Source organism: Trachurus japonicus, chromosome 7 (assembly GCF_045865225.1).
Source record: "Trachurus japonicus isolate A0001 chromosome 7, Traja_1.0".
In the NCBI taxonomy this organism is placed as follows: Eukaryota; Metazoa; Chordata; class Actinopteri; order Carangiformes; family Carangidae; genus Trachurus; species Trachurus japonicus.
In genome coordinates, this window is record NC_140913.1 from 24,000,338 (window position 1) to 24,025,002 (window position 24,665).

Consider the following 24,665-nt stretch of genomic DNA (forward strand, 5'->3'; position numbering starts at 1 on the left):
CTCCCAATGATGATGAATAACAACAACAATATTTTTGACATTTTATTATAAGGAATATACTCTAAAACATGACTGACAGGGGAACATTTTATGAGTATGATGACACAGGCTATGGATTACAACATAAAAACAATGGTTGTTAAAACAGGAGACACCTTGGAGGAAAATGTGCATATTCAGAAAGTATTTGAATGCATTGCGAATATTTTTAGCTTATCTGTGGTTACTATAAAACGACTGCATTGAAACAGGGATCACTGTTGACATGCAAAGTCTGATTTTAAAATAGACAGAACACTGAGAACTTGACATCAGTAAACATCCATGACATTGCATTTGAAAACACATAGGGTCATCAATAATAATAATAATAATAATATCGTTTGATGCAATGAACTTATTGGAAATCGCCTGATAACTTTATGAGAGAGTTTCAGGAATCAGGAAAACAAACCATTTCCTACTTTGAGAGCATATATACGCTTTGAAGTTTCTGCCAACAAGTGATCAGTGCATTGATAACTTTGATTAACCTGGTCCTCTTTCTCTTTTTTCCTCGTATTTTCTGGACGCCCGAACAAGAGGTTCTCTTCCCCTGAAAAGAAAAGGCAGTGTTGTGCAGTTATGCAACCAGGCAGTTATTTATATATCCAGATAATCTACAAACCATTTTCCCAAGCCCAACCTCTGATTTAGAAGCACAAAAAACAAAAGAATATTTTTGCTATTTCTATGTGTGGGTGAAGGTGGTAGGTGGAACATAGTGCTGTGCTGTCTTCTTTTGCTCAGTGTGGAAAAATCAAAAAATCAATACATATCAAAAATGGAGAAATGTGGCTCTTTGAAGCCCTTCTCCTCACCAGGTAACCAGGACTGCAGTTGTGAATGATGAGTTGCTCCATGCTCTCCAGTGGCTTCTCCAGGTCAGACTGCTTGCCACTCCTCTGACACCGAATCTGCTGTGTCATACCATAGATTGAACCCAGGATGCGACGTGCCTGTGATGGGAGAATAGCCCATAAAGAGAAGACAATAAATCGCCATTAGAAATAGTTCATCTGTTGCTGGTACCATAAAATAACCGTTAACGAAATCCCATGATGCCCATGGAGCAATTCTTCCTTTGCATTTCAAAATTCATAATGAGAGGCAGCCGATAAATTCTTTTGAAACCCACAGCATCACAGCATCGGATCTATTATGAGTTATCACCCTGTTCAATGTGCTATCAGTAGGCTATGTATTTAAGTGCCATTTACCTTTCCTTGGGGACAGGGGTCTCTGTCTTTGGCAGTATTAAAGGAACCTGTCAAATTCTGCAAAAAAACAAAAAAAAACAAATGTGGATTTATTCACAGAAAAACATTGCCATTCAAAGACAAAACAGACAAGACTTTAAAGCTGGCACACTGAACACTATGGCAAACTCTGAAGATCAAGATAAAGATCAAGACCAAGATCAAGATCAAGATCAAGATTGCCTTTATTGTCATTGTATCACAGAAATATACAACAGAATTTACGAGTGCTTCTTGTGTAAGGTGCTTATAAAAGAATAACATACAAATAAAACATTCAAATACTGCAGCAGTCGTTCCAACATATGCAGACATTATGCACATGTTAATAAGTAGTTTTAAAAAGAATGGCAGCTATCATCAGATATTTAATCCAACCTGAAAGTACTTTGGATAAAATGACATACCACCACACATGATGCAAAATAACGCAAAATGACTTTGTCTTCATCAAAGTCACACATGAAGTAGGCCTACACAGTCTCATGTTTTCATACCAGATTCTGCAGCTCAACGAAGACGACCTCTCTGTATGAGCCCAGTATTTCTTTATAGTTGCATCTACGTTTAGCACAAGTGTTGGCCAACAAGAAAACCACCAGGACACTACGGAGTAGAGTTCCGGTCAGACACTGAAAAAAAAAAAAGACAAGATCTAATTACAAGTTTTATCTCCACATAAAATAACAGATTGCGGATGCAAACTGTTTTATGGGACTTTGATATTTCTAAGTCACAGTAAACAATCTACAAATGTGAACTATGATCCACAATGAATTCGATATCCACACGTGTGAATGATTTACAAATACCATTCGGATCTATTTGTTTGCATGAAATGTGAATACATGTGTGGGTCACCTGCTGTCAGTTTGTGGGCAATGTGACATTTGTTATTTCCTTCCTATTTGTTTGGATGACTTTTTCCAACTCAAACCATGGCTGATCTGTCAAAACAAAATCCCCAAATACCAAGTGCAGTACTGGGCTCTACCAGTAGGTGTCGTCATCCTCTGGATAAAGGATAAGTGTCACCTGCATACACAAAATATCCTTTGGTCCCCAAATACTCTCTCTTTTATTTATATGTTTATTTATTTGCAAACCACACCCTGAAGTGGAGCATCTTTATTCACTTCAGAGATCATGATTTAGTATTAAAGCCACCGTTGTCTTCCCCAGGTGAGTGTGTTGTCCTGTGATTGCTTCCTTATTGGTGATACTTTACTAACTTTGGGTTGAGTAACTTGCTTCAGCAAACAGCAACTGACAGAGACAGGTTTCACTCAGATAAAGTGGAGCTGGGTGGCCCTCCATCTCTGGCCCTACTTTCCATGATGTGGTGGTGTGCCAGGATCTTTTCAGATTCTTCCAATATCCAGTCCAACCCCTTGATAGATACAGTATGTGTTTGGAGTCTTTCATAATGACATTATTCAAGCCAATTATTTTAAAATGAAAATTAAATGAATGAAAATCAAATAAATACTTCCAGCATAGTTTGACTTGAAAGGAAAAGACAGGACTGCAACAGCAGTGATAAGGTTAATAATACAGATTTTCCACACAAGTGGAAAGTGTTTGTCTCTATCTCCTTATATTGATGAAATAATGATAAAATACTGGAAAGTTATCAGCAAACAGTATATATATATTTTTTTACCCTGAAATGTTAAAACTGTGGGCTAAAGCTATAGAGGCTATAAGCTGCACTTCATTTTGGTCTATCTGCTGATCTTACTTCTACACAACTGTAAGTCCTGAGAGTGGCAGCAACTTTAAATCATCTGAGGGAAGGTTCAAATGTCACGTGTCCGACAAACTGACAGGAAGTGGCCCAAAGCCCGTTTCACATTTACAAATGGACCCACAAATGTAGAAATATCACTTTACAAGTGTGATGAAGTGTTTCCTGTTTATTAAAAAGTGTAGCATTCTTGATGAGAAATTGAAACACTTGAGTGAGTCTATTACAAATTTACATTTTACATTTTAGAGGATGAAGTTCCTATATGATGACACCTCTGGACCAGAGTAGCTATAGTGGATATATGGACACCTCACTCTCTTATACAGATTTGTCGCCTTTGCATAGCCTACAATAACCCTTTCAACATGGACAAATGGAGCCACAGATGCGTAAATGTTTGGCCATACTTGCAAATCGCTCCGTACAATTGAACACAAGTTAATAACATTTGTGGTCAGTGTCCTCTGTGGGTTATTAACAAGTAGGCAATAAACATCTCCACACAGTGCGCCTCAGCGCCAGTCGCTTTCCAGGCAGTTCAACACGGTGCAGTTCTAACAGTATTGTATGGTGTGCGCAGACCTGATGATAGAGCAGCGTTATTAATATCTACAATGATCTCAATGCGCTCATCTGCTGCGTAAATAGGCACCTGACGTTAAAAACCGCACTTACCATTTATCATGTTCTGCTGCAGGCTCCTCAGACGAGCAAACCCATCTGTACCAGTACCTGCAAGATCCAATCAATTACTCCTGATGATCCGGCGGCGCTCATTGTATCCAAAAGCACCCGTTTTTGACACTTCTTGTGTTGGATAGGCTCACACGGTGGCGGACTGACTTCCGATTAAGTGTTCCGTAATTTCCAACATCAACAAAAGTCACTGCCGCTCCAATTTCCTTTCCTGTCATGGATTGCTGACGCTGGGCTTAGGATTTCACCAAACTCCAGTCCGATCAAGTCGAGGAAAACGTCTGCAATCAATCATTTGCCTTCATCGTGTCGGTTTTTCTTGGAAAGACGTGATACCGAGGAGGAGCGGTAGTGAAGAGCCAGTGTTTTGATGGAGCAGGTCTCCCAAAGCGCCATTTAATACTTATTGGGCTTTTTTTTTGTTTTTTTCCTTCTTCTAAGGAAGAAACTTCCAGTTGATAGAATGAGCTACAGGGAAGCAGTGGGACTATGAAACGATGCTTGTAATGCTGACACTATGCAGTGATCATAACCAATCTAAGCCAAGTTCAACCTTAGCTGAGGTTCCAATGACATCCCATGGGATAAGGGGTCACCAAAGCACAGACCACCATATGAAGTGCATGGGGGGGATTAGTGTGAGTAAAACTCCTGCACTGGAAGGTCAGGGGAAACACATCCAGCAAATAAACCAACAAACCAAACAATGGGGCTCGTAAAATAAATGACATTGAAATCACAACAAACCACTTCATCAATTTAAGTTGTTTGGGGGAGACAGGGGGATTATGCAATAAACTTTATTTGTTTATTGGATTCCTGCAAAGTATTTTAAACACATCTCAAGCAAGCTGTGTAAAAAAAAAAAAAAAACTAGATCATTCCCACCAAAATGAGAAAGCATATCATAACCAACAAAAAAAACAAGTTTATACACACTGTCGCATCTTGTTGAACTGACAGAGCCAAATCTGAGCCTCTCTTAAAATCCTCATTGTTGAGGCATTACAATATAATTCTTCAAAATGAGATGTTTGGATATTTTGTTAACAAACACAATTTGAGACAAAAACAAATGTTCTCTTGATACCTACAGGGTTCAAGCTCAACTTCTCTTTTACAGTGACTAGTATTGAAAGAACTGATTTCCATTTCTGCTTTTTCTTTTTCAAATTTATTCTCTCACAATCTTGAGACAGAAAAACAGACAAATGTCAAAGTGAAAACAGATGAACAAATTAATCCGTCATATAAAACACAGGACAGAATAAATGACTATCTTACCTTTAACCCACTTTTCTATGACACACTTAGATGGTTATGGGTGCAGCCAATTATCATCAAATTATTATATATTGCATGGAGATCACAAGTTACCTCTCAAAACCTGATGTCACAGTGATAGTTTGTACTGGCGGTGTGTTTTTTTTTTTTTTACTGTTTTTGAATCCAACCGGAAAACCAACCACAACTGAACAAGACATCATGTATGGAGAAACCTCACCTATCATTTGAGATAATATTTGCCCAAAGGCAAGCGGGAGACTGGAGCAAAAGAGAGACACTATCGTACCAACAGAAAAACAACCCACACTGCTGAAAACCAAGTCTCCACCATGATACATGGTGATAGAATTATCACTGTGAGCAGGTCCTGAATGGCTTTGAAAGGTTGAGGGTACAATGACTGTAGCGAAATACAAAGAAATCCTAAAGGGCAACCTGCATCAGACTGCAAGAAGACTTAGTAGGTTTACTTGTCGACAAAACAAACACCTCAAAGATAAAAGTAAAGCTACAGAAGCTTAGAAATAACAACTTGACTGAATCCAGACCTTGTTCCATCCGAGGTCATGGAAAATTTCATGTACTGACTGACAGTCCATCTAACTGGACAGACTACTACAAGTGTTTGAATTGCTGCTGCTACATGGAATGATTATGAATTTTACATCGGTACTTTCACTTTCACTTTGACATTAAATCCCTTTTTTGTTTTTAAGTACAAAAACTCTAATTCAGGTATGTAAAACAATAAAACATGAAAAAGGTAAGGGGAAGTGGGGCGGGGGTGAATACTTTGTTCCAGAGATGGTGTGAAGTCGTGGTAGAGAACAATAGTTGAGCATGTCCGTAGCTGTTCCCTGTGAGACTTGTGACTGCCAGAGTCCTCCAGGTGTTTTCAGTCCCAGTCCAAAATCTCCCCGGTCTCAGAACGTGTTCTTGATCTTGCTGGCTACCAGCGCTAAGATCTCTCCTGTCTTCTTCTGCCAGTTCAGGACGTGTTTGGACTCGGCACACCACAGCTCGCCGTGGCGTGGCTCCGCATTCTCACAGCGTTTTCGCACCTCTTCCTGTTGTTCCTGGTGGATGCAGATCAGTTCAGGTTAAACCCACATACACAGAGTTTTTGGTTGTGTCTATTGTCTATCTTGATAAACGAGTAAAAGCAATTCTGTAAGGTGCAAAATAGTTTAGAGTGACAGCATCATCATCATCATGGATTCCTCCATGCACTCTTCCACCCAAATACTGTTTTATCTTGTCCATTACATACATACATTAAAGGGATAGTAGCATTTTTTTTAAAGTGGGGTTGTATGATCTACAAATAGCCCCTAAGTACTTTAATTGCAGTAGAAGACTCTCTGCACTCCTCCCGTTAGTAACGCCAGCCCATAATAGCCCTGCCCAGAGATTTACAACATACATTGTTGTGAACAGACCCAAAGAAACGGCCTATTTTCACGGCCTAAAAGAGGTTTTACCTGAAAAAAAATACACAGTTCCATTGTTCGCTATAATATAATTTTTTCCAGCCCTTCAAAGTGCAGGAAAAACACAGTTTTTATTTGGACCTAACCAACTCACGTATCCCTCCGCCAGGGTTAGCGCCCGCCGATCAGCAGTTGGTTAGGTCCAAATAAAAACTGTGTTTTTCCTGCACTTTGAAGGGCTGGAAAAATTATATTATAGCGAACAATGGAACTGTGTATTTTTTTTTCAGGTAAAACCTCTTTTAGGCCGTGAAAATAGGCCGTATCTTTGGGTCTGTTCACAACAATGTATGTTGTAAATCTCTGGGCAGGGCTATTATGGGCTGGCGTTGCTAACGGGAGGAGTGTAGAGAGTCTTCTACTGCAATTAAAGTACTTAGGGGCTATTTGTAGATCATACAACCCCACTTTAAAAAAAATGCTACTATCCCTTTAAATGACACAGTGAGAATATTAGCTGGACAATCAATGTAATAACATTTCAACAGCAGGAACCGCATCACTTAGATAAACCACAGTGGCATTAATTGAGTTCACACCGGACCAACGTAACCCCCTTAAAGCTCCTGTGGGACCCACTGCTTCAAGCGAGTTTTAAGGGTTAATTAGCTAAATCAGTCATGACAATGTTGCCTGATATTAAGCTGCAGACACACGTCATACCCAAACAAGACAGACAATGATGACTGATACCTCGGTGCCATGTTGCAACTCAAACTTGTAGAAGAGAGCCCAAGCATCTCCGAGGTCTGGCTCGATCTTCACTGTCCTGAGGAACCACTCTCTGGCTTTGGTGATCTTACGCTCACTCCAAAACAACCTGAAAAAGTGCACATTTACAAAGTGAACATTTTACAAAGGAAAGATTAAAAAAAAAATCTGTAAAAAGTAAAATGAGAAATTTGCACAAACTGCACAGCTGATCATAAAACGTTGAGTGGGATACAGTGAAAAAACATGGTCGTACTTGGCAACAGCGAGCAAGACATGGGGATCATGTTCACACTTCTTCAAAGCATCAACGCTTTTAGTCTTCCTCTGGGGCCTAGCCTCCAAAAACACAGCCTCTGCCCACAGGATACCTTTGTAGGAAGGAACAGGGAGTGGTGTAAAAGGGAGAATTTGAGATTACAAACAGCGATAAAAAGTACAGAAAGTAACAAAAAAATTTTTTTGGGTGTATAAAACAGGGTTCTCACCTGAATTGGGGCACTCCTGCAGGGCTTTGGCCATGAGTGTGTTGGCGATGTTCTTCAGCCCGGCCCGGAACTCCAGCCTGACTGACTCCAACCTGGTTAATATAATCACATACACGTCAATCAGATGCTCAGCTGTGCATGTCTGTTTTTGACTGGTAAGTGGGGACATTATTGTTTTTCTAAGCTGATATCAATCATAGGTTGGGTTTCCATACTGCATTTAAAGAAATATATTCCATTAAATGTGGTAACAAGCACATTTAGCACATGATGTCTAATGCACACACTTATCTGACAACATTTTCACTTTCCTTTTCTACAGAAAAGTAAAAAAAACAAAACAATCTTTGTGTGGGTATGTGGAGAAGTGTGCCAGCATCTTCTCCTTCATGCAGTGAAGTGAAATGTTTCCCAAAGAGCCAAAAGCATGACAGCGAAGGAGAAGATGGAAGGCACTTGAATGCCAAAGTAAATATCTGTAATTGCTCAGTACACACAGAACTCTTTGATAATGCTTACTGCAGTATCCACATAGACGACACGTTTCAAACTTGTGGGCGTCCTCGAGCACTGTTTTGCATACAACTAGCTTTTGTATTGTGTATAAGTGGCTGTTGGTTGTGTTTTCTTACCACAGGTCGGGGCTCTGGGGGTTCTTGAGTCGTGCCTTCTCCAGGATCGCTCTGGCTCTGGTCAGCTGTCCCACTCTCTCTTCAAGATGAGACAGCAACAACCACAGGGCACCCGAATGGGGACACTTTTTCAACTACGGCAACGAGAAAGACATCAACTTTATTAGTTATTTTTGAAATTATTTTTTGTATGAATAAAACACCCTTAAAGCAGAAGTAAGCGATCCGGTCGTTTTGGCTAATGCTGCGTTCCAGGCAGGCTTTTGAAACCGTAAATTACAGCTTCAAGTCACAACTTACGACTTTGTAGCGTTCCAGGCAACCCACTCGTGTTTTTCCGACCTGTTTTACCGGTGAAAGTCACTATAACGGCCACTCGTAACTTCTGACCCGTGAACTCGTACCAGATCAAACTGGTACGACTTCACAGGTCGGAAAAACACGAGTTACGGGCTGCCCTGAACGCACCATAACAGTCCTCGTCCCTACGTCACCACATTCACGCGCATCCCTTGGCTGCGCACACAGCCCTGCATGCCGTTCTCTCTCCTCATTGGATAAAACTTGTAGGATACGAGAAAAGTTTTCTCCTCGGCGCAGAGCAGAGTGACTGACAGACCCGTGTTTCGGTCCAAACACTCTATGTAAGTGATTGCTGTCGGAAGATATAACTATTTAAGACTTATATTAACACAAAAATATCGCTTACTTCTGCTTTAAAGCCCTTTGCTGTTAGCACACCTACAGAAACCCCCTCCCCCTAACACTTGGCCAACACCTCACCCCTTGGTTGTAGGCCTCTCTGGCCTTGTCCATGTTTTCACACTGCTCCTCTATCTGGCCTCTCATCATCCAGAGTTTTGGGAAGTCCTCATAGTGTTTCAGGGCCTCGGTGCACAACTCCTGGGCAGCCTCGATGTTTCCCAACACCCACTCCAACTTCACAGACTTCATAAATACCTGTAGAGATTATAAACAAATATAAACTGTTCAACGAAGCGACGTGTATTAACAGGGCTGTTAATGATCTGTAATATTCTTGACATGGAATATTATCATAGCAGCCAAATTTATGTAATGCAAATACCTTCTCAGCCATCTAATGTATCAAATATCAACTTCCTGGGGCATGGCCTAAATGCTAACTTGCTTCATTAACACCACGCACTTGTCTTATCTGACAGGGCAATCGGTCCGGCCCACATTAAAGCAAACCGTCTTGGTCATAGCTGACAGTAAATACAGTACAGATAACTAAAGGGAGCACAGTCAGATCAATTTGATAGAGACAGGCAACTAAAGAGCACTGCTGACAACATCTGTCAGCCTGAGTGCAACAGACCGCTTTGATATGTAGAAACACAGCAAGCCTGAACCTGAGAAAAAAAAACACCATGTTTGTAGAAGCTTCCTCGAGTACAATGCACTGTTAGTTTCCTATTAAATCCAAACATGGGTCAGTCCTCTATTTATTCCAGCAATACTGAGTGGAAAACAAACTAACTGTTCCAGTACACAGGGTCACAGAAGGACACTTGGAGAGTAAAAGGACAAGACAGTTTAAAAGTAGTGAAATATTTCCCCCGGTACAAATTTAGAGCCAAAGTTAACATCTGAATATAGATATAAGCATTAAAACCTGAATGGAACCAGTTTTCAACTTTTTTCAGCACATAAGATGATTCATGCAACTTAAACAGAAGGAAATCCTACTATCACTTTTCCCTCTGCTCACTCCCAGACACACATATTCACACTCACCCTGGCTGTCGGGGCACTGCTCCGGGCCTTGGCAAGCAGTCGACGGGCTCTTTCATACTCATTATTCTCAGACTCCAATTTGACAGCAGCAAGCCAGATCTCTTCACTGTTAGGGTTAGCCTAAAAAACATCAAGGAGTATTTGGGTAAGAAAGGGAGAAAGAGTGGATTGGACAGAGTTATACAAAGGCTTTCATGGACACTAAATGAACAAGTCAAGAGTTTGCACAACTGCTGGACACACCTGGAAGGCCAGAGCGAGGATACTTCTGGCTGCAGGCACATCTTCTGCCAGCCACTTGGACTTGGCCCCCATCAGCCACAGGACCTCGGCCTTGGGACAATGAGCCACAGCCCTCTGGAGCAGAGCCTCCAAAGACTCCCTGAGAGAGGTAATGAGCCATGAGAGAGTAATGGATGGGGGGGGGGGGCACAGTGATGAAGCAGATGGGAGGCAAAAAAAAGAGAAAACCAGAATTTTAAACATAGCGATAAACTAAAACATTTTAAGGAACAAAAATGTGAGGAAATAACATACATTAAAATGCACCATATCCCTTATTATGTGTATATATTACAATAATAGTACAGCTGCTACAATGGTAAAATGTTATGATGTATTTGGTTCACAAAGTAGATTGTGGATGTCTGTGATTCATACCAATAAAAAAAATTCTCAGAGTGTTTATCTGTTATTTAGAAAACCAAATGTGGTCACCTGGTGCCATTGGCTTTTTCAAAGTAGGCAGCTCGGAGCCAGACACTTTTTTTGCTGGGGAACACCTGCAGGGCATGGGCATAGATGGCTCTGGCACACTCCAGCGCTCCATGGGAAACACACTGAAACAACAACAGACAAACAAACAAACAAACATCTCAGTGAGGTTCAACCTCGGACAGGAAATCAGCTTGTAAAGAAACTCTGGATGTGTTGGTACTCACACTCTCTGCATCCTCCATCCAGGTGTGTTTACGATCCTCCTCCTCAATGCCAATCCCTATGACGGCCCTTATCACGGCCTGGCAGGTAGCAACACTAGCTGCTTTGTCACACTCCTCTGCATCCTAGAAGATAAAAAGAAATATTTGAGAGTTAAGAGTGTTGGCTTGTAAACATGTTATGTAGAATGTAACAATTATGGTATAAACTACTGATCCCAACAGTTTCAGAGGAATAATGAAGATACTAAAGGGGAACTATGCAGTCATTGTTTTAGTCACTTTCTTCTCTACAGAGCTCCCCCTACAGTTTCGGAGCGCATATTCCACTGGTGTAAAAACTCACAGCTAACCCTCCTCCCTCCCACCTGGACATGTGCATTCATTTTCAACAAAGCCGGCTAGAAGGCAATTCGTGCAGTGACGTCTGCCGAAGTGATTTTTGTCCAAGAGACCCAAGGTGGAGGACATAGAGCCTCCATTCTCCCTGTCACAAGTCATTTAACCATTGAAAATTACTTCAAAGGTGTTTAATTAAGGTGCAAATCTTGCATAATTCCTCTTTAACATTGAAATATTCACACATCTAATATGTCAGATAAGTGGTTCACTGATTGATATAAATGTGGCTAACTTACAGTTAATAGCTATATTTTAATAGATAATTAATCTCTTTAAAGTTATCTACGGTCTCCATATAAAATCCTTCTTTTAAAAGCTGCCAAATCCTGTCATTTTAAAGTTCATCTGCTCTAAGTGTTGTGATGAGTGTATTGGCAAATGGCCATGATAAACCCACCACGTTAACCACACACTTTGCCGGCGGTAGAAAAAGGGGTGGGTAGTCAAGGAAACAATGTGAGAAATGATTCCCGTGAAGGTCTATGATTGCAAAACAACTGAACTGCACTGCACAAAATGTCAGTCACAATGCTGGTGTGTGTGTGTGCTTATGCTCCCAGATGAAATAGCAAGCGACTTTGGCAAAGTATGCTGGCTGCACTATCAGGTGACAAACACGTGACTCGGTCTCTGTTCCCTCGACATCAAGATTTAAAAAGCTACATCTTTCATTTGTAATTCATCCTCTCATTTACAGGTTCAGTGGATTGTACAATCAAAGATTTAAAGACCTACATATCAAATCCCAACAGTGTGCTCATCAGCTGATCATAATTAAAACACAATGCTGGATTTACTACTGTTTACAAACATTACTGATGGTTCTGGTACAGCATAAAAACTAAAACTAAACAATGTTGTTGTTCCTCTTACTTTGGAAGTGACAGTGACACATATTTTCAAAAAAACCTTAACGTCATTGTCAGTGAGTCATAAAGACAAAGTAACCAAGTAGCCAGTTAATTAGTTACATGTGTACAATCTTCCACAGACCAGCACAATAACTTTGCAACACATTTCCTGTTTGTGAAGCTTTTCTAAGGTTTCATTTTTGCTGAAGTGTTACAGAGATGTTGAGTAAACATTACAAAATTCCTAAAGCTGTCTTTTGTGCTGGTTTTTTAAACTACAAGTTTTAAACTGAAAGATGTTTCTGATATCCTGTCAACTCTTATTTACATGAGATGTATGAGTGGCAGAGCTTGAAGAGTTTCTGTTTTGAAAGTACACTTATTTCTAAGGCCTTGGGGAATGCGATTATTTATTCAGTGAAGCTGTTTGTCATTCGCCAAACAGCTTTCCAGCAAGAAACCCTGCCCTCTCTCTCTCTCTCTCTCTTTCTCTCGCTCTCACTATGATGTCAAACTAACCACAAAGCTGCTGGAACTCACCTGTATCCACTGTTCTCTGTTGATCTCCACACCGTTGGCGTGTAGAGAGGTGATGGCTCTGTCGATGATCTTGTCCACCATCTGAGTGTTGCCGTTGGCCTCCTCCAGTTTGGCGGCAGTGATCCAGATGTGCCGATCCGTGGGAATGTTCTCTCGAGCTTTGTTCAGGACACGACGGGCGTTCTCGTACGTCTCTAACCGGGCAAGTGCCAGCCACAGCTGAAGAGGTCAGACAGAACTTGTTAGACATAGAGTTTGGTGAAGAGGTTTGTTTCTTTGCATTGTAGTGTGTGGCCACCTAGCAATTACGTTTCATCTTGTCGGGTGGGGGAAAAAAAGGATATGACAGTGTTAAACTCACCTCCACACTAGTAGGACAACACTCCACAGCTCGGCTAAGCATGATTCTGGCATCCTCTGGCTCCTCCAGCTCAACAGCCGTCTTCCACAGTCGAACCGACTTGGACACATTCTCCAGGGCTAAATGGGTGACAACAACAACCGTTAAGTCATTTCATTAAAACTTTAACCCTGAAGGACTGACAGCATGCAAGCAGGTCGGCAAATGTATTTTATAACTGGTAGGAAGACACAACTTCACTGAACACAAAGGCACTTTATGAATATAACACAAGAAAAACAAATACTGAACAGCTTATTCTGCAATAGTGGTATAGTTTAATAGTGTGTGGGTGGGACAGGAGAGTATTGTGTGTGTAATGGAGATAAGCACTGCAGAGGCAACTGAACATGTAGAGGCGGAGAGACCTCTTCCACAGAGGAAGCTTCCCATCCATCTCTGTCATCGGGGTATGCTGCTGGGAAATATGAGTGACTGTGTGTGAGTGTGTGTGTGTGTATGTGCGTGTGTGCTCGGGCACTGACACTATGGTTCAACTAGGGTGTCTGGCCTTGACGAGAATCCAGAACCACAGCTGCCAAATGTAACCTTTATGGAACCGCAGTATTACATATGCAGGGAGGGAGTGAGGAGTTGTGTGTGAGTGCTTTTAACGACACAACAGACAGATTGAGACTGGTTGTAGATGTTTGCCCTTCAGAAATTAGTGTCTTCCTTTTGGCAGAGGAACCTAGTATTCATTCAGGCAAGCGATGCTGGGAAACCTTCTGTCATAACAACATAACATCAACATGTCTCTTCAACACTTTCATTTATGGCTAAACGCATGCACACAAAGACAACCGCTTAAAAGCATTACTTGTAGGGCTGGGTAAAAAAATCGATTTAATCGATTTTGAATCGATTTCATTAAAATTTTGTAATAACGATTCACAGGACATGAGATCGATTTTTTTTCCCCCGGTAGTCTCGTGCGTGATGAAGCAGCAGCGCGGTTACGTCTGACGCTCTGACTCAGTAACTACGAGCGGAGTTTCTTTCTTCCTCTTTGTAACTGTGCAATGTAGCTATTGCTGTGTTTGATATGAATAAAAACCAAACCAAACTACGAGCGGAGATCACGTCAGCTCAGGTGATCTGCAGGTTGACGCTCGGAGCCCGGAGATAGGCGACGTGACCGGGCCGGACTCGTCACAGGAACCACTCCACACATTCACCGTCACTTTATTTACCATGGGCTCCGTTTCTACACATTTCCTCCCTCAAGAGGGAGGGAGGGAGCTTTAGCTGCTGCAGACTTGATTTGAGACAGTTTGAAGTTTACTTTTAGTTTGTTTTTTACCATTAATATTATTTTTTGCACTTAAAGAAACAACGCCTTAATTATAAATTAATTAATTAATGCAATTTGCAGTGATGGAATGTTGCAGTTCAAGTTCACTTTCACTTGCAATTCCTTTCTAATTTCAAAATTGTTTTAAAGTCTAAACTGTCAAATTTACAAGTTTGCACTTAAAAGCTGTTGTTTATGGTGAAAAGAAAAAAAAAAAAGAACATTGTATTTTGTAACAGAGTTGAGCCATTTTCATTTTTTAAGAGGAGATTGAATCGATTCTAATGAAATCGAATCGTGATTAATCGATTTTGAACCTTAGGAATCGAAATCGAATCGATTCAGGAAATTGGCCACATACCCAGCCCTAATTACTTGTGGGTTTTTTTTTAATCTATCTTTACAGGTTATGTTTTCTAACGGCCTTACCCTTCCTGAGGACTCGTTTCTTGGCCCTCACATCTGTCTCCAGCTCTGCGGCTCTGATGTAGATGCGGACAGACTGTGGCAGGTGGCGTACAGCCTGGGCCACCACGGCTTTAGCTGTGTCACCAGGCTGAAGTCGTGCAGCCTCCAGCCACACATCCTCACTCTGGTGGGCAGAGAAAAACACTCAATAGGAAGGAAAGGACCATTCTCCCCAACCTGGCTGAGCAGTGTTGTTCTGCCACCAAATTAAATAGCTGGAAGTGTGAACTGAAATGTCTATTATTTCACCAATCTGCAGGGCTATTGTTGTTGTTCAAGCACCATGCTGAATTTATGGACATTATTATATCAGGGCCAGCCTATAGTCTGGTTTAGTTAATGATACACATTGTTTTCTTTGTTTCAGGACATGTCCATTATTCTTTACCTTTGGACACATCTCGGTGCCTTTCATGATCAGGTTCCTTGCCACCTGCAGTTTACCAGTGACTTCCTCCAGCCTAGCAGAGGCAATCCAGGCAGGCGGGTGATGGGGATTGGTCTCCCTCACTGACTTCAGCAACAGACGAGCCTTTTTGATGTCACTGGACATGAAGAGACAAAAAATTAGCTGTCAGACACACACACACACACACTCATGTAATCTCTGAACTTCTGGTGTCCCTACCTGATGTCCCCGCCGTGTGTGGGGATCATGGAGTTGAGATCTGTCAGGTAACCCTTTGGATCCACCACTGTCTGTCCGCTCACTGAGTCAGATACCTAAAGACAAATGAAATTCAGACACAAGAGAGAAAATAATTAAATTAGAAAAGCAGATAATAAATCACAGAACAAGGTAAAAATGAAAGGGGCTGAGGATGGCGCATCGCTTACCTGACTAAGCCTCATGTCCATGAGTGTGTTCCTAGCCTGACCGATTTTCCTCATGTCCAGTTCTCCTGTTCCCGGGGTCATCAGTCCAGGGGTCATACTTCCTGGATAAGGGGTGTTCAGACCTCCCAGCTAGGGAAAAAGAAAAAATAGAACAGAAAAAATAATCATAATGGAGTCAAGCATTTTCATCTCTGTGAGACTTTTGTCACAGCATGTTGAAAGGCTTGTGTGACGCAGCCTTAGATCAAATGACACTTTTCCCACCACTGTAAATGATATATGTGAAAGTTTAAGCAAAGTCTTTCCTATCTCATTAATCCACAGAGAAGAATACTACATTACTCACAATGACAACGTAAGATTTGAAAATGCAATACGTAGATGTAATGCACAGCTGCATACATGGTTTATCGAACCAAGTTAGTTGCCTTGCTTTGATGTAACTGGATTAATCTGTACAAACTGAAGTCTCTAGTTGTTTTGAAGTATGATATTGTGACTCCTGCTGGTGCAGGCTGAAACTACATTTTATTATTCTTCATAGCCTGTGTTTAAATGTGGATGTCCACAGGGAAGATGTTTTTGCATGAAGACTGACCCCTTGCAGAGGGTCGACAGTGGTATGGTTCTCTCCAGTCTGCAGGTGTTTGGAGAAGAAGCTGTCTGGGACAGGAGTGAGTTTTTCATAGCGGGGATTCCTCTGGCGTTTGTTCCTTGCATCTCCCACCTCAGGGATGCTGAGCCACTCCTCCTCTGACACCTCTGCCAACTTCCTCTGTGACAGGAGAGCATAGATAGCATGGGAAATCAGAATTTACACCAGGATAAAATACCAAGAGTCAGATGTAAGAAAAAAAAACAGCTGAAGGAGAATTAGGTCTGAAATACTGTGTGCAACTTTGTACCTTTAAATCTGAAAACTGCTGTTGGATTTTGGGTCGCTCCATACGGTATTTCTCTATTTCCTCCTTTTCTCTCAGCTCCCTGATGAATACAAAATGCAGCTTTAAGAATTACACTTACATGCACAAATTGTATAATGTGAATACACCAAGTAAAGCATCGATATCATGCTAAAACTCTGACCTTCTTTCTTTACGTCTTTCATCCATCCTCTTGTCTAGTGCTGCATATATAGCATCTGCTTCTTCATCGTCTTTCTCATATGGCCCACTGGAGAACAAGCTGCCAGCGTATCCATTGAACTACAAGAGAAAAAGAAAAACAAAGTAATAAGCAAGACAGAAACGTACACAGATTAATGGGATGGTCAATCTGTAATACATGCAGTACATGACATATGCAACAGATAAACATTAAACAACAGGCAGACAAGATGCGGGCACCTCATCATAGTTGGTGTCGTTCAGATCTTCATCATCCTCCTCCTGGTTCTTTTTCATTTGGTCCCCAACTGTCCTCTTCCCCGGGGGTGCATGTCGGTCATCCACCGGATCATTGGCATCACGAGCAGGACCAATATCAGATCGGGTGGTGAAACCAGTGGCACTGAAGAAGAGCAACAGTTATTTTTAAAGTTGCTCAAATAAACACTGAGTACAGGAATAATGATGAGCATGCACTGGCAAGTTCAAAAGATAACTTTAACTTAAAGCAGATATCAGTGGAATGTTTTTGTTAATATAAGTCCTAAATAGTCCTATTTTCCGTCAGCAATCACTTACATGAAGTATTTCAGCCTAAACACGAGTCTCTCCGTCACTCTGCTCTGCTGTAACCCGAGGAGAAAATTTTCCTTGTGGGGTACAAGTGTTATCCAATGAGGGGAGAGAACGGCATGAAGGGCTGTGTGTGCAGCCAAGGGATGCGCGTGAATGTGGTGACGTAGCACGAGGACCAATTGATGCCTGACAAGGGCGGGGGCTGCTAACTCATGGTGCGTTCAAGGAAACTCGTACTTTGTGTTTTTCCTTCCTGTGAAGTCATACCAGTTCGATCTGGTACGAGTTCACGGGTCGGAAGTTACGAGTGGCCGTTATAGGGAACTTTCACAGACAACAGGACGGGAAAAACACGAGCTACGGGTTACCTGGAACGCTACCAAGTCGTAGTTGTGACTTGAAGCTGTAACTTACGGTTTCAAAAGCCTGCCTTGAACACAGCATTAGCCGAAACGGCCGTGCCACTGATATCTGCTTTAAATATCCTTATTTTAAAAGCAGTATTACATTTACCATGTTTGCAATATGAATACTTAGATCACACAGATTCTTAGATGTACCAGCGAGTGAGCAGTAGTCACTCACTCTTCTTGTATTACGTGCATGAATGAAAACCAAATCTATCCAAATGTGGCAACTATTTTTAGACGTGTTATTTGACATTTTGAGGAGGTCATCATCATGCCAATGCGGCCAAATATAACAACTATTATCATTATTATGATAACCATGATTATGATAACTGAAAAATCATTATCGTTATCATTATCATTTCTATGCAGCTCCTTCAGCAACAAGAGGATCACAGGTCATTCATTCCAGCTGCCATCAGACTGTACAACACCAGTCTGACCCAGTAATAACCTGCACTCTGGACTCTCCATTTATTCTTGACATTATTGCACTACTGATCTGCCAACTTTTGCACACGCCACTTTCTCCATTACCTCAACAACAAGTAGCCTATATAGAGTTTTTTTCTTTATTTAAATAATATTTTGTACATAACAGTACATACAGTACAGGCCAAAAGTTTGGACACACCTTCTCATTCAATGTGTTTTCCTTTATTCTCACTGAAGGCACCAAAACTATGAATGAACACATGTGGAATTAACAAAAAAGTGTGAAATAACTGAAAACACGTATTTTCTTCTTTGTCTTCTCTTTCTTCTTTTCTTCTTCCTCTCCTTCTTCCTCCTCCTCCTCTATCTCTGCCCCCAACAATGGGCTCTATGCACAGCTCCACTAATTCCTGAACTTAATGCTGCTCCTTTATTTCCTGTCTTACATGATTGGACAAACTGATTAATCCAGGTGTGTCCGAGTAGTCACAATGGTCAAACACACCTGGATTAATCAGTTTGTCCAATCATGTAAGACAGGAAATAAAGGAGCAGCATTAAGTTCAGAAAGTAGTGGAGCTGTGCATAGAGCCCATTCTAGTTTCTTCAAAGTAGCCCCCCTTTGCTCTGATTACTGCTTTGCACACTCTTGGCATTCTCTTGATGAGCTTCAAGAGGTGAACCTGACCTGAAGATGGTTTTCACTTCACAGGTGGTGTTGCCTTGTCAGGGTTCATTAGTGGAATTTCAGTGAGAATCTACAATGTAAATAGTCATGAAAATAAAGGAAATGCATTGAGTGTGTCCAAACTTTTGGCCTGTACTGTATCTTTGTTTTTTATATATACTTTTGTACTATTTTCTACTGTTACAAGTTAATTACCCACACGTGGGATCAACAGAAAGTCTTATGTCTCTTGTGTGTATTAATACAGCTATCTACTATTAGATTGTAAATACACTCGTAATTGATCATTAGCGTTACGGAATCTTTTCACTTCCGTACAGATGCAAACATATGGGTGTTACAACACTGAATACATTTGTTAAACCAAACCACTGACTCCATTTAACAGATTAAACTTAGATACTTAGCTATTTAGCTGTTAGCATGTTAGCTTAGCTTACCCTCTGCCCAGACCGGGGACGTAGCCTAGCGGAGCGGGCATCCCCAGGAACGGCTTCTTCTTTTTCCCCATGAGCGGAGAGGCGAGGGGCATTATCGGGGGTCCGCCGCCGCCCCCCGCCGCCCCGGCGCCTCCCGCAGACGATTTAGAGGAATTTTTATTCGTTTGTTTAGCATTATTCTGTTGTTTAGCGTTACCGCTGGCCATCGTTACACCGACCATGACACCGACGACGAGGTGGCTCAGAGCCGGATCAACAACAACGGCGCTTCCGCTGCTTGAAACAGCGGCGCCGCTTCTGGAAGTAACTTATCTGTCTGTTTTTGTAACAGCGCCCCCACAGGACGGACAGACCGGGTACCGCCTGGTGTCGTTTGGCTTTTGTTGTCTTTTCAGTCTGAAGTTGTCGGCGCGAATCCTTTCACATGGTCATTTTACACCTCACGTTGTGTGACTGTGTGATTAAAAGTATTTCTTCAGAATATGTATCATGCTTCATGCTGATTTGAGTGTTTCACAGAAGCCACAGGAGGGCGCCACATGCTGTCACATGCCAGGCATATTGATATTATTGCACATGCATAATCATATTAAAGCAGGCTTTATAGATAGGTCTTCCTAATTTAACTTGTCTTTTTTTGCCATTCAGAGGATGCCAATCTCTACTTTTATAAGATGTTGTGCATAGCCATAGTTTTACCACGATAACTCCTTTTCTTATGGGCATTAATAAACTGCATAATGTCTTATTTGTGCTTTTTATGAAGCAGTTTCATTTCTTCCCTTGACCAAGCATCATGACTGCTGTCATTTTTTAAAAGAAACAACCATGCCCTGAAGGTTGCATAAAGCCCAGCTTCAATGATCCTTCTCATTCTTCATTTTCTCTGAGCCTGAGCATGCCTCTTACATTTGCAATGATCATTTTGTACTCCACAGTACAACCATGTTATTGGATCTAAACTGTATAGCACATTTTACTCCAGGCAACACTACTTAAGAAAATGTCTCCAGGCCATTTTCTTTTACCTGCATGCAGCCAATTGAGACATACAGTGATTTCAGTGTACGTCTGACAGACGTGTTAGTGTTTTATCGTGAAAACTTATCTAGATCGGGAAATATTCATGCAGGAGAGTCTGTATTCAAACATGAGGCTGGAGACTGCAATAAAAGTAATTACAGTCTAATATGACATTTCTGGGTTTCATCCCGTGAGATGAAGTGAGGCCATATATCAATTAGCTTCAATCATGTTTAACTTCACCCATCCATAGTCTGAGCCTTGGCCCGGCCCTTTACATTTTTCTTCATTTACATTGCCTGGAGGGCAGACATTATTTCACTCCTGGGAGAAGATGTTATGATGAAAATGGACTGTCGGGCACATTATGAAATATATGGCTCACACAGCCGAGGACCAATTTAAACATGAAGTGCATCTTGAGCCTTGATTTCATCTGGCTATTGCTATGCATTGCTTCTTTTACTTTCCTGTGATTATGTCAGTGATCATTTAATTTTAGTCCAGTGATTTTTATGATCACATAATACGCAGCTTGAATTCACAGCATGATTTTTTGCAGTAAGGGAAAGATAGTCGAAACAGATTACATGTCTGCAAGATTATCACAGTACTGACCCTCTTTAGTGATAAATAAATCAGTAATTATATTGGCCAATATTACCAGTGAGAAAATCCTTCAAAGCCTGGTCCAAGCAGACATAGTCAGCCTGATTTGCACAAGAATGATAGCAATGTTGCATCCTAATGGCTAAAATAGGAATCCCACATAATTGTGACAACCTGAATTTGTATATAAAAAGTGTGTTTCCTTAACCATAAACACATTTTGGAAGCCAGCCTTCACCACACACATCCTAGCAACAGTGCATTAAAATCTCAAACTGTGGTGGTGGTGGTGGCAGCAGAAGATAGCTGATATCTGCTTGGGGGTTGTGAAGGCAGACTTGGTAAGTGTGGTCTCGCCTAAGCTCGTACTATAATCATTCCCTTTGATGTGCTGCCATAAAACATTTGGCAATGCTTCCTGTAAATGCAGCTGTGAGCTGGAAACAGTGTCTAGAATGAAGAAACTAGTTTATCTGCATATATTAACTTGGTATCATGATACAGAAGACTAGAAATGACTGCTGTCATTGTTGACACTGATACTGAGTTATTTATAGAATGTGTTACATTTGATTTTGCACTGAAATGATTAGTGTGATTTGTCTATGTGAGCAAAGCTGAAAGACAATAATTAAGTGGCTCATTCTATTTTTTTAACAGAGACTAATCACTTCATTTGGATAGAATTACAAAATAATATCCCTCATTTTGTGAATAATACTTTAATTTGAAATATGGTGATAAATTGATATGAGAAAATGTATAATTGGTGAATTGAAATGTGTTATAAACAAGCCAGATAACACTGTGTGACTGTGTCTATTTCTGTGCAAGCGTATAGTAATCAGCATGTTTATCCATTCATGTGTGTGCCAGTTTGCACGGATGCATGACTCTATTTAATCTGTAAATTCAGTGCATATTACATTGAAAAGGGAGGAGGACTACTGTCCCAACAGATGTCCACAGTAGGATAATAAATGTATAGAATATAGCTTCATGGATGCCGCAGAAGAAGTCTGTCGGATGACACCAAGCATTAAAAGGTCAAGCATCCCAGCAAATAACACAAAGTCCCATTAATGATCCTCTGATTGAGAGTAGGCTGCGGTTTGCAAGAAGGAAGCCCAGGAGGATGATATGTGTAGATAACAAGTGTATTGATATACTTTCATGCATCACCTATACAAACACACACCTACACGTACACAAAGAAACACAGACACATCCTTCACACTGCCTGAGCTGCATTGCAGGTTAATTTTAGCTCATTACTTCCAACAATACATTGTGGGCGAAGAAGAAGAGAAAGAAAAAAAAACGCAAAATAGGACAGGACATCATCATTTTTCACTATTACACACACATGCTAAACTCAATTACTGTCTTTTAGCTGAAAACAGTCTATGCACGCACAAAGCCTGACTTCAAACATATAAGAAAGTCCAGAGAAGACTAATGATTTATTTTGCACTAATTGCTGATTGTGTATCATTCCGAAACAAAGCAAAGTGTCCTTGTGAAAGGACGGCAGTAAATTGCTATTAGGGCCTTCTTTTTGGAGTGGCTAACCAGCAACAGATGCTCAAATGGAATTTCATTGATCCACTGAGCTTAGTGTGACAACAAAGCTTTGAATAAGGACAGTCTGGTAATTAGTCTAGGGCAGGATCTGAGACATTGTACAAAGGAGAAAAAGATGGTGGATTTTGTGTTGTGAATACTAATACCCTGACAAACGTGACATATATGCATTGTGGGTCAATCACTTTGGAAATGCTTCATTAGACTAATTGCCATGTAAAGAAAAAAACCCTTCCACTTGTCTCCTTAAGCAGCAGTAAGGTCACCTTGAATCCGGGGGAAGAGGACTTCTGGGGCAGAGACTTACAGACGAGACGCACATGCAATAATATTACACTCAGAGCAGAGTGATGAGGAATGTTTGATGTGTTCCCCAGCTACAGCATGTGCTTTACATTTCACTTGATGTCACAGCATCCTCTCTCTGCCATGTAACATTTTTCCTTGTAGCATGGGAGAAGAAAGAGGAGCAAGTGAGTGACACCAGCACTCGTTTAGTGAGAGAACTATTCATATTTCCCCCATTAAAAGTCTGACAGCTAACATGATCCAGTCTGGAGTTGTTTGTTTCCCTGACGGCTGAGCAGATAAATGAGATTATTGACTGAAGCTGTTATCCTGACCTGTTGTTTGACTGAGAATGCTATTTGGCTGCGTGATTCTGACACAGTGGATGATACCGTGACTGCACTCAGTTTTCTCTGACCCTGTCTCTACAGAAAGGAGAAGAGAAGAGAGTGTTAGACTCCAGCACACAGCTACATGGTGAGACAAGACAAAAGAGAAGAGATGAGTGGGCTTCAAATGGAGGTAGTGAGGGAGGGACATGAGAGGGGGAGAGAGATAGGAAGACTGTGCATTCAGAAGTATGAAGCCTGAATAAACTTGGATTATCTCTGAATCAGAATCATCCCCAAGGAACAAACACAAAGAGGTCTTTGTATATATAAAGATGACATGAACATCACTGTCCTCTTTATTTGTCATTTTATGTCAGAAAATCTTTCTTAACTCGTTGAAGGCACAATATATACGTTATTTTTTCATATTTGTTCACATTTTCAATCCTCTGAATTGAGAGAATGGCTCCCTTGTGAAGATAATAACAGATTGTGGGAAAGATGAATCATAATGCAGTGATACTGACATTTGAGTATTTTTAACATAGCACTCTTTGGCTGCTGAAAACAGCAGGAAGTTATGTTGCATTAAGACATGTTTTATTTAGTTATATTTTCTAAATATAATAAAATATAAGTGTATATTTAAAGTTGAGAGAGGCAGAGTAGTTGCTCTACGTGTGTTTTGTTTGTTAAGTTGTTTCTACAAGACATGTCAAAATTTATTGAAATGATATAACGGATCCATTAGTTATACAGCTCATCCTTTGATGGCTGGCGTAAATCCCAGGTGATGTGGGAGGCAAGCAACACCCTGAGCAGGTTGCCAGACTATCACAGTGCTGACAGTCATTTATGCTAATAATCACAGTTGTGAACCAAGGTTCAACCCCAGAACCCTTCAGGATTTGCCATTTTATGTGCTTTACAGCATTTGTTTTTAAGCAATGCAGTTAAATGTACAAGAATCAGTATTTACCCCTACATGGCAACTATCTATGTTTTTCTTATAAATGTATGACTTTGCTGTTTGAACTGACTTGAGCGTGAACTGCTCATACAGCAGAGCCAAGAGGACATTCAAATTGAGATATGGTAAAATAAAAAAAGATAAAGAATAACCATCATAAATGATAATAGGTGAGGATCCTTAATGCTCCTTGTCATAGACGCTGGTCTCTTGAATGCTACCTGAGGATATATTCCCTCATTTGGTGATGGTGATGGAGAGTGACGGTCCCAAATCTCCCACAGCTGTTCAACGGGTGACTTCAAAGGCCACAGCCAATGAGTCACTCATCATTTTCATACACATCAAACCATCATGAAAG

At 41.0% G+C, this 24,665-nt stretch overlaps 1 protein-coding gene and 1 long non-coding RNA gene across 2 annotated transcripts; both read right to left on the reverse strand.

The window, feature by feature from the left end:
* Positions 1-29: 29 nt before the first annotated feature.
* On the reverse strand, positions 30-4,423 carry LOC146984802 (uncharacterized). Its single transcript, XR_015036218.1, has 5 exons — positions 3,724-4,423; positions 1,796-1,930; positions 1,260-1,316; positions 861-998; positions 30-595 (listed from the first exon to the last, which is right to left on the reverse strand). It is a non-coding gene; the product is annotated as an uncharacterized LOC146984802 (long non-coding RNA).
* A 1,510-nt stretch (positions 4,424-5,933) lies between these two features.
* prpf6 (PRP6 pre-mRNA processing factor 6 homolog (S. cerevisiae)) lies at positions 5,934-19,752 on the reverse strand. The gene is made up of 21 exons (XM_085782225.1): positions 19,499-19,752; positions 17,190-17,352; positions 16,930-17,048; positions 16,749-16,827; positions 16,442-16,618; positions 15,844-15,972; positions 15,635-15,729; positions 15,395-15,551; positions 14,968-15,130; positions 13,206-13,324; positions 12,845-13,063; positions 11,055-11,177; positions 10,831-10,952; positions 10,357-10,495; positions 10,114-10,233; positions 9,136-9,312; positions 8,353-8,486; positions 7,721-7,812; positions 7,489-7,603; positions 7,215-7,341; positions 5,934-6,107 (listed from the first exon to the last, which is right to left on the reverse strand). The coding sequence occupies exons 1-21, from the start codon at positions 19,717-19,719 to the stop codon at positions 5,955-5,957; spliced, it is 2,943 nt and encodes a 980-aa protein (XP_085638351.1). The 5' UTR covers positions 19,720-19,752; the 3' UTR covers positions 5,934-5,954.
* Between the last annotated feature and the right edge of the window lie 4,913 nt (positions 19,753-24,665).

What these genes read in the sequence shown, in the direction of transcription:
- prpf6 (XM_085782225.1), bottom strand. Translation starts at nt 19,719, where the DNA reads ATGGTCGGTGTAACGATGGCCAGCGGTAACGCTAAACAACAGAATAAT. An exon ending in ACGACACCAACTATGATGAG is followed by an intron (nt 17,049 to 17,189) that starts GTGCCCGCATCT and finishes TTTCTCTTGTAG; the next exon opens with TTCAATGGATACGCTGGCAG. An exon ending in CTGTCGACCCTCTGCAAGGG is followed by an intron (nt 15,973 to 16,441) that starts GTCAGTCTTCAT and finishes CTTTTTCCCTAG; the next exon opens with CTGGGAGGTCTGAACACCCC.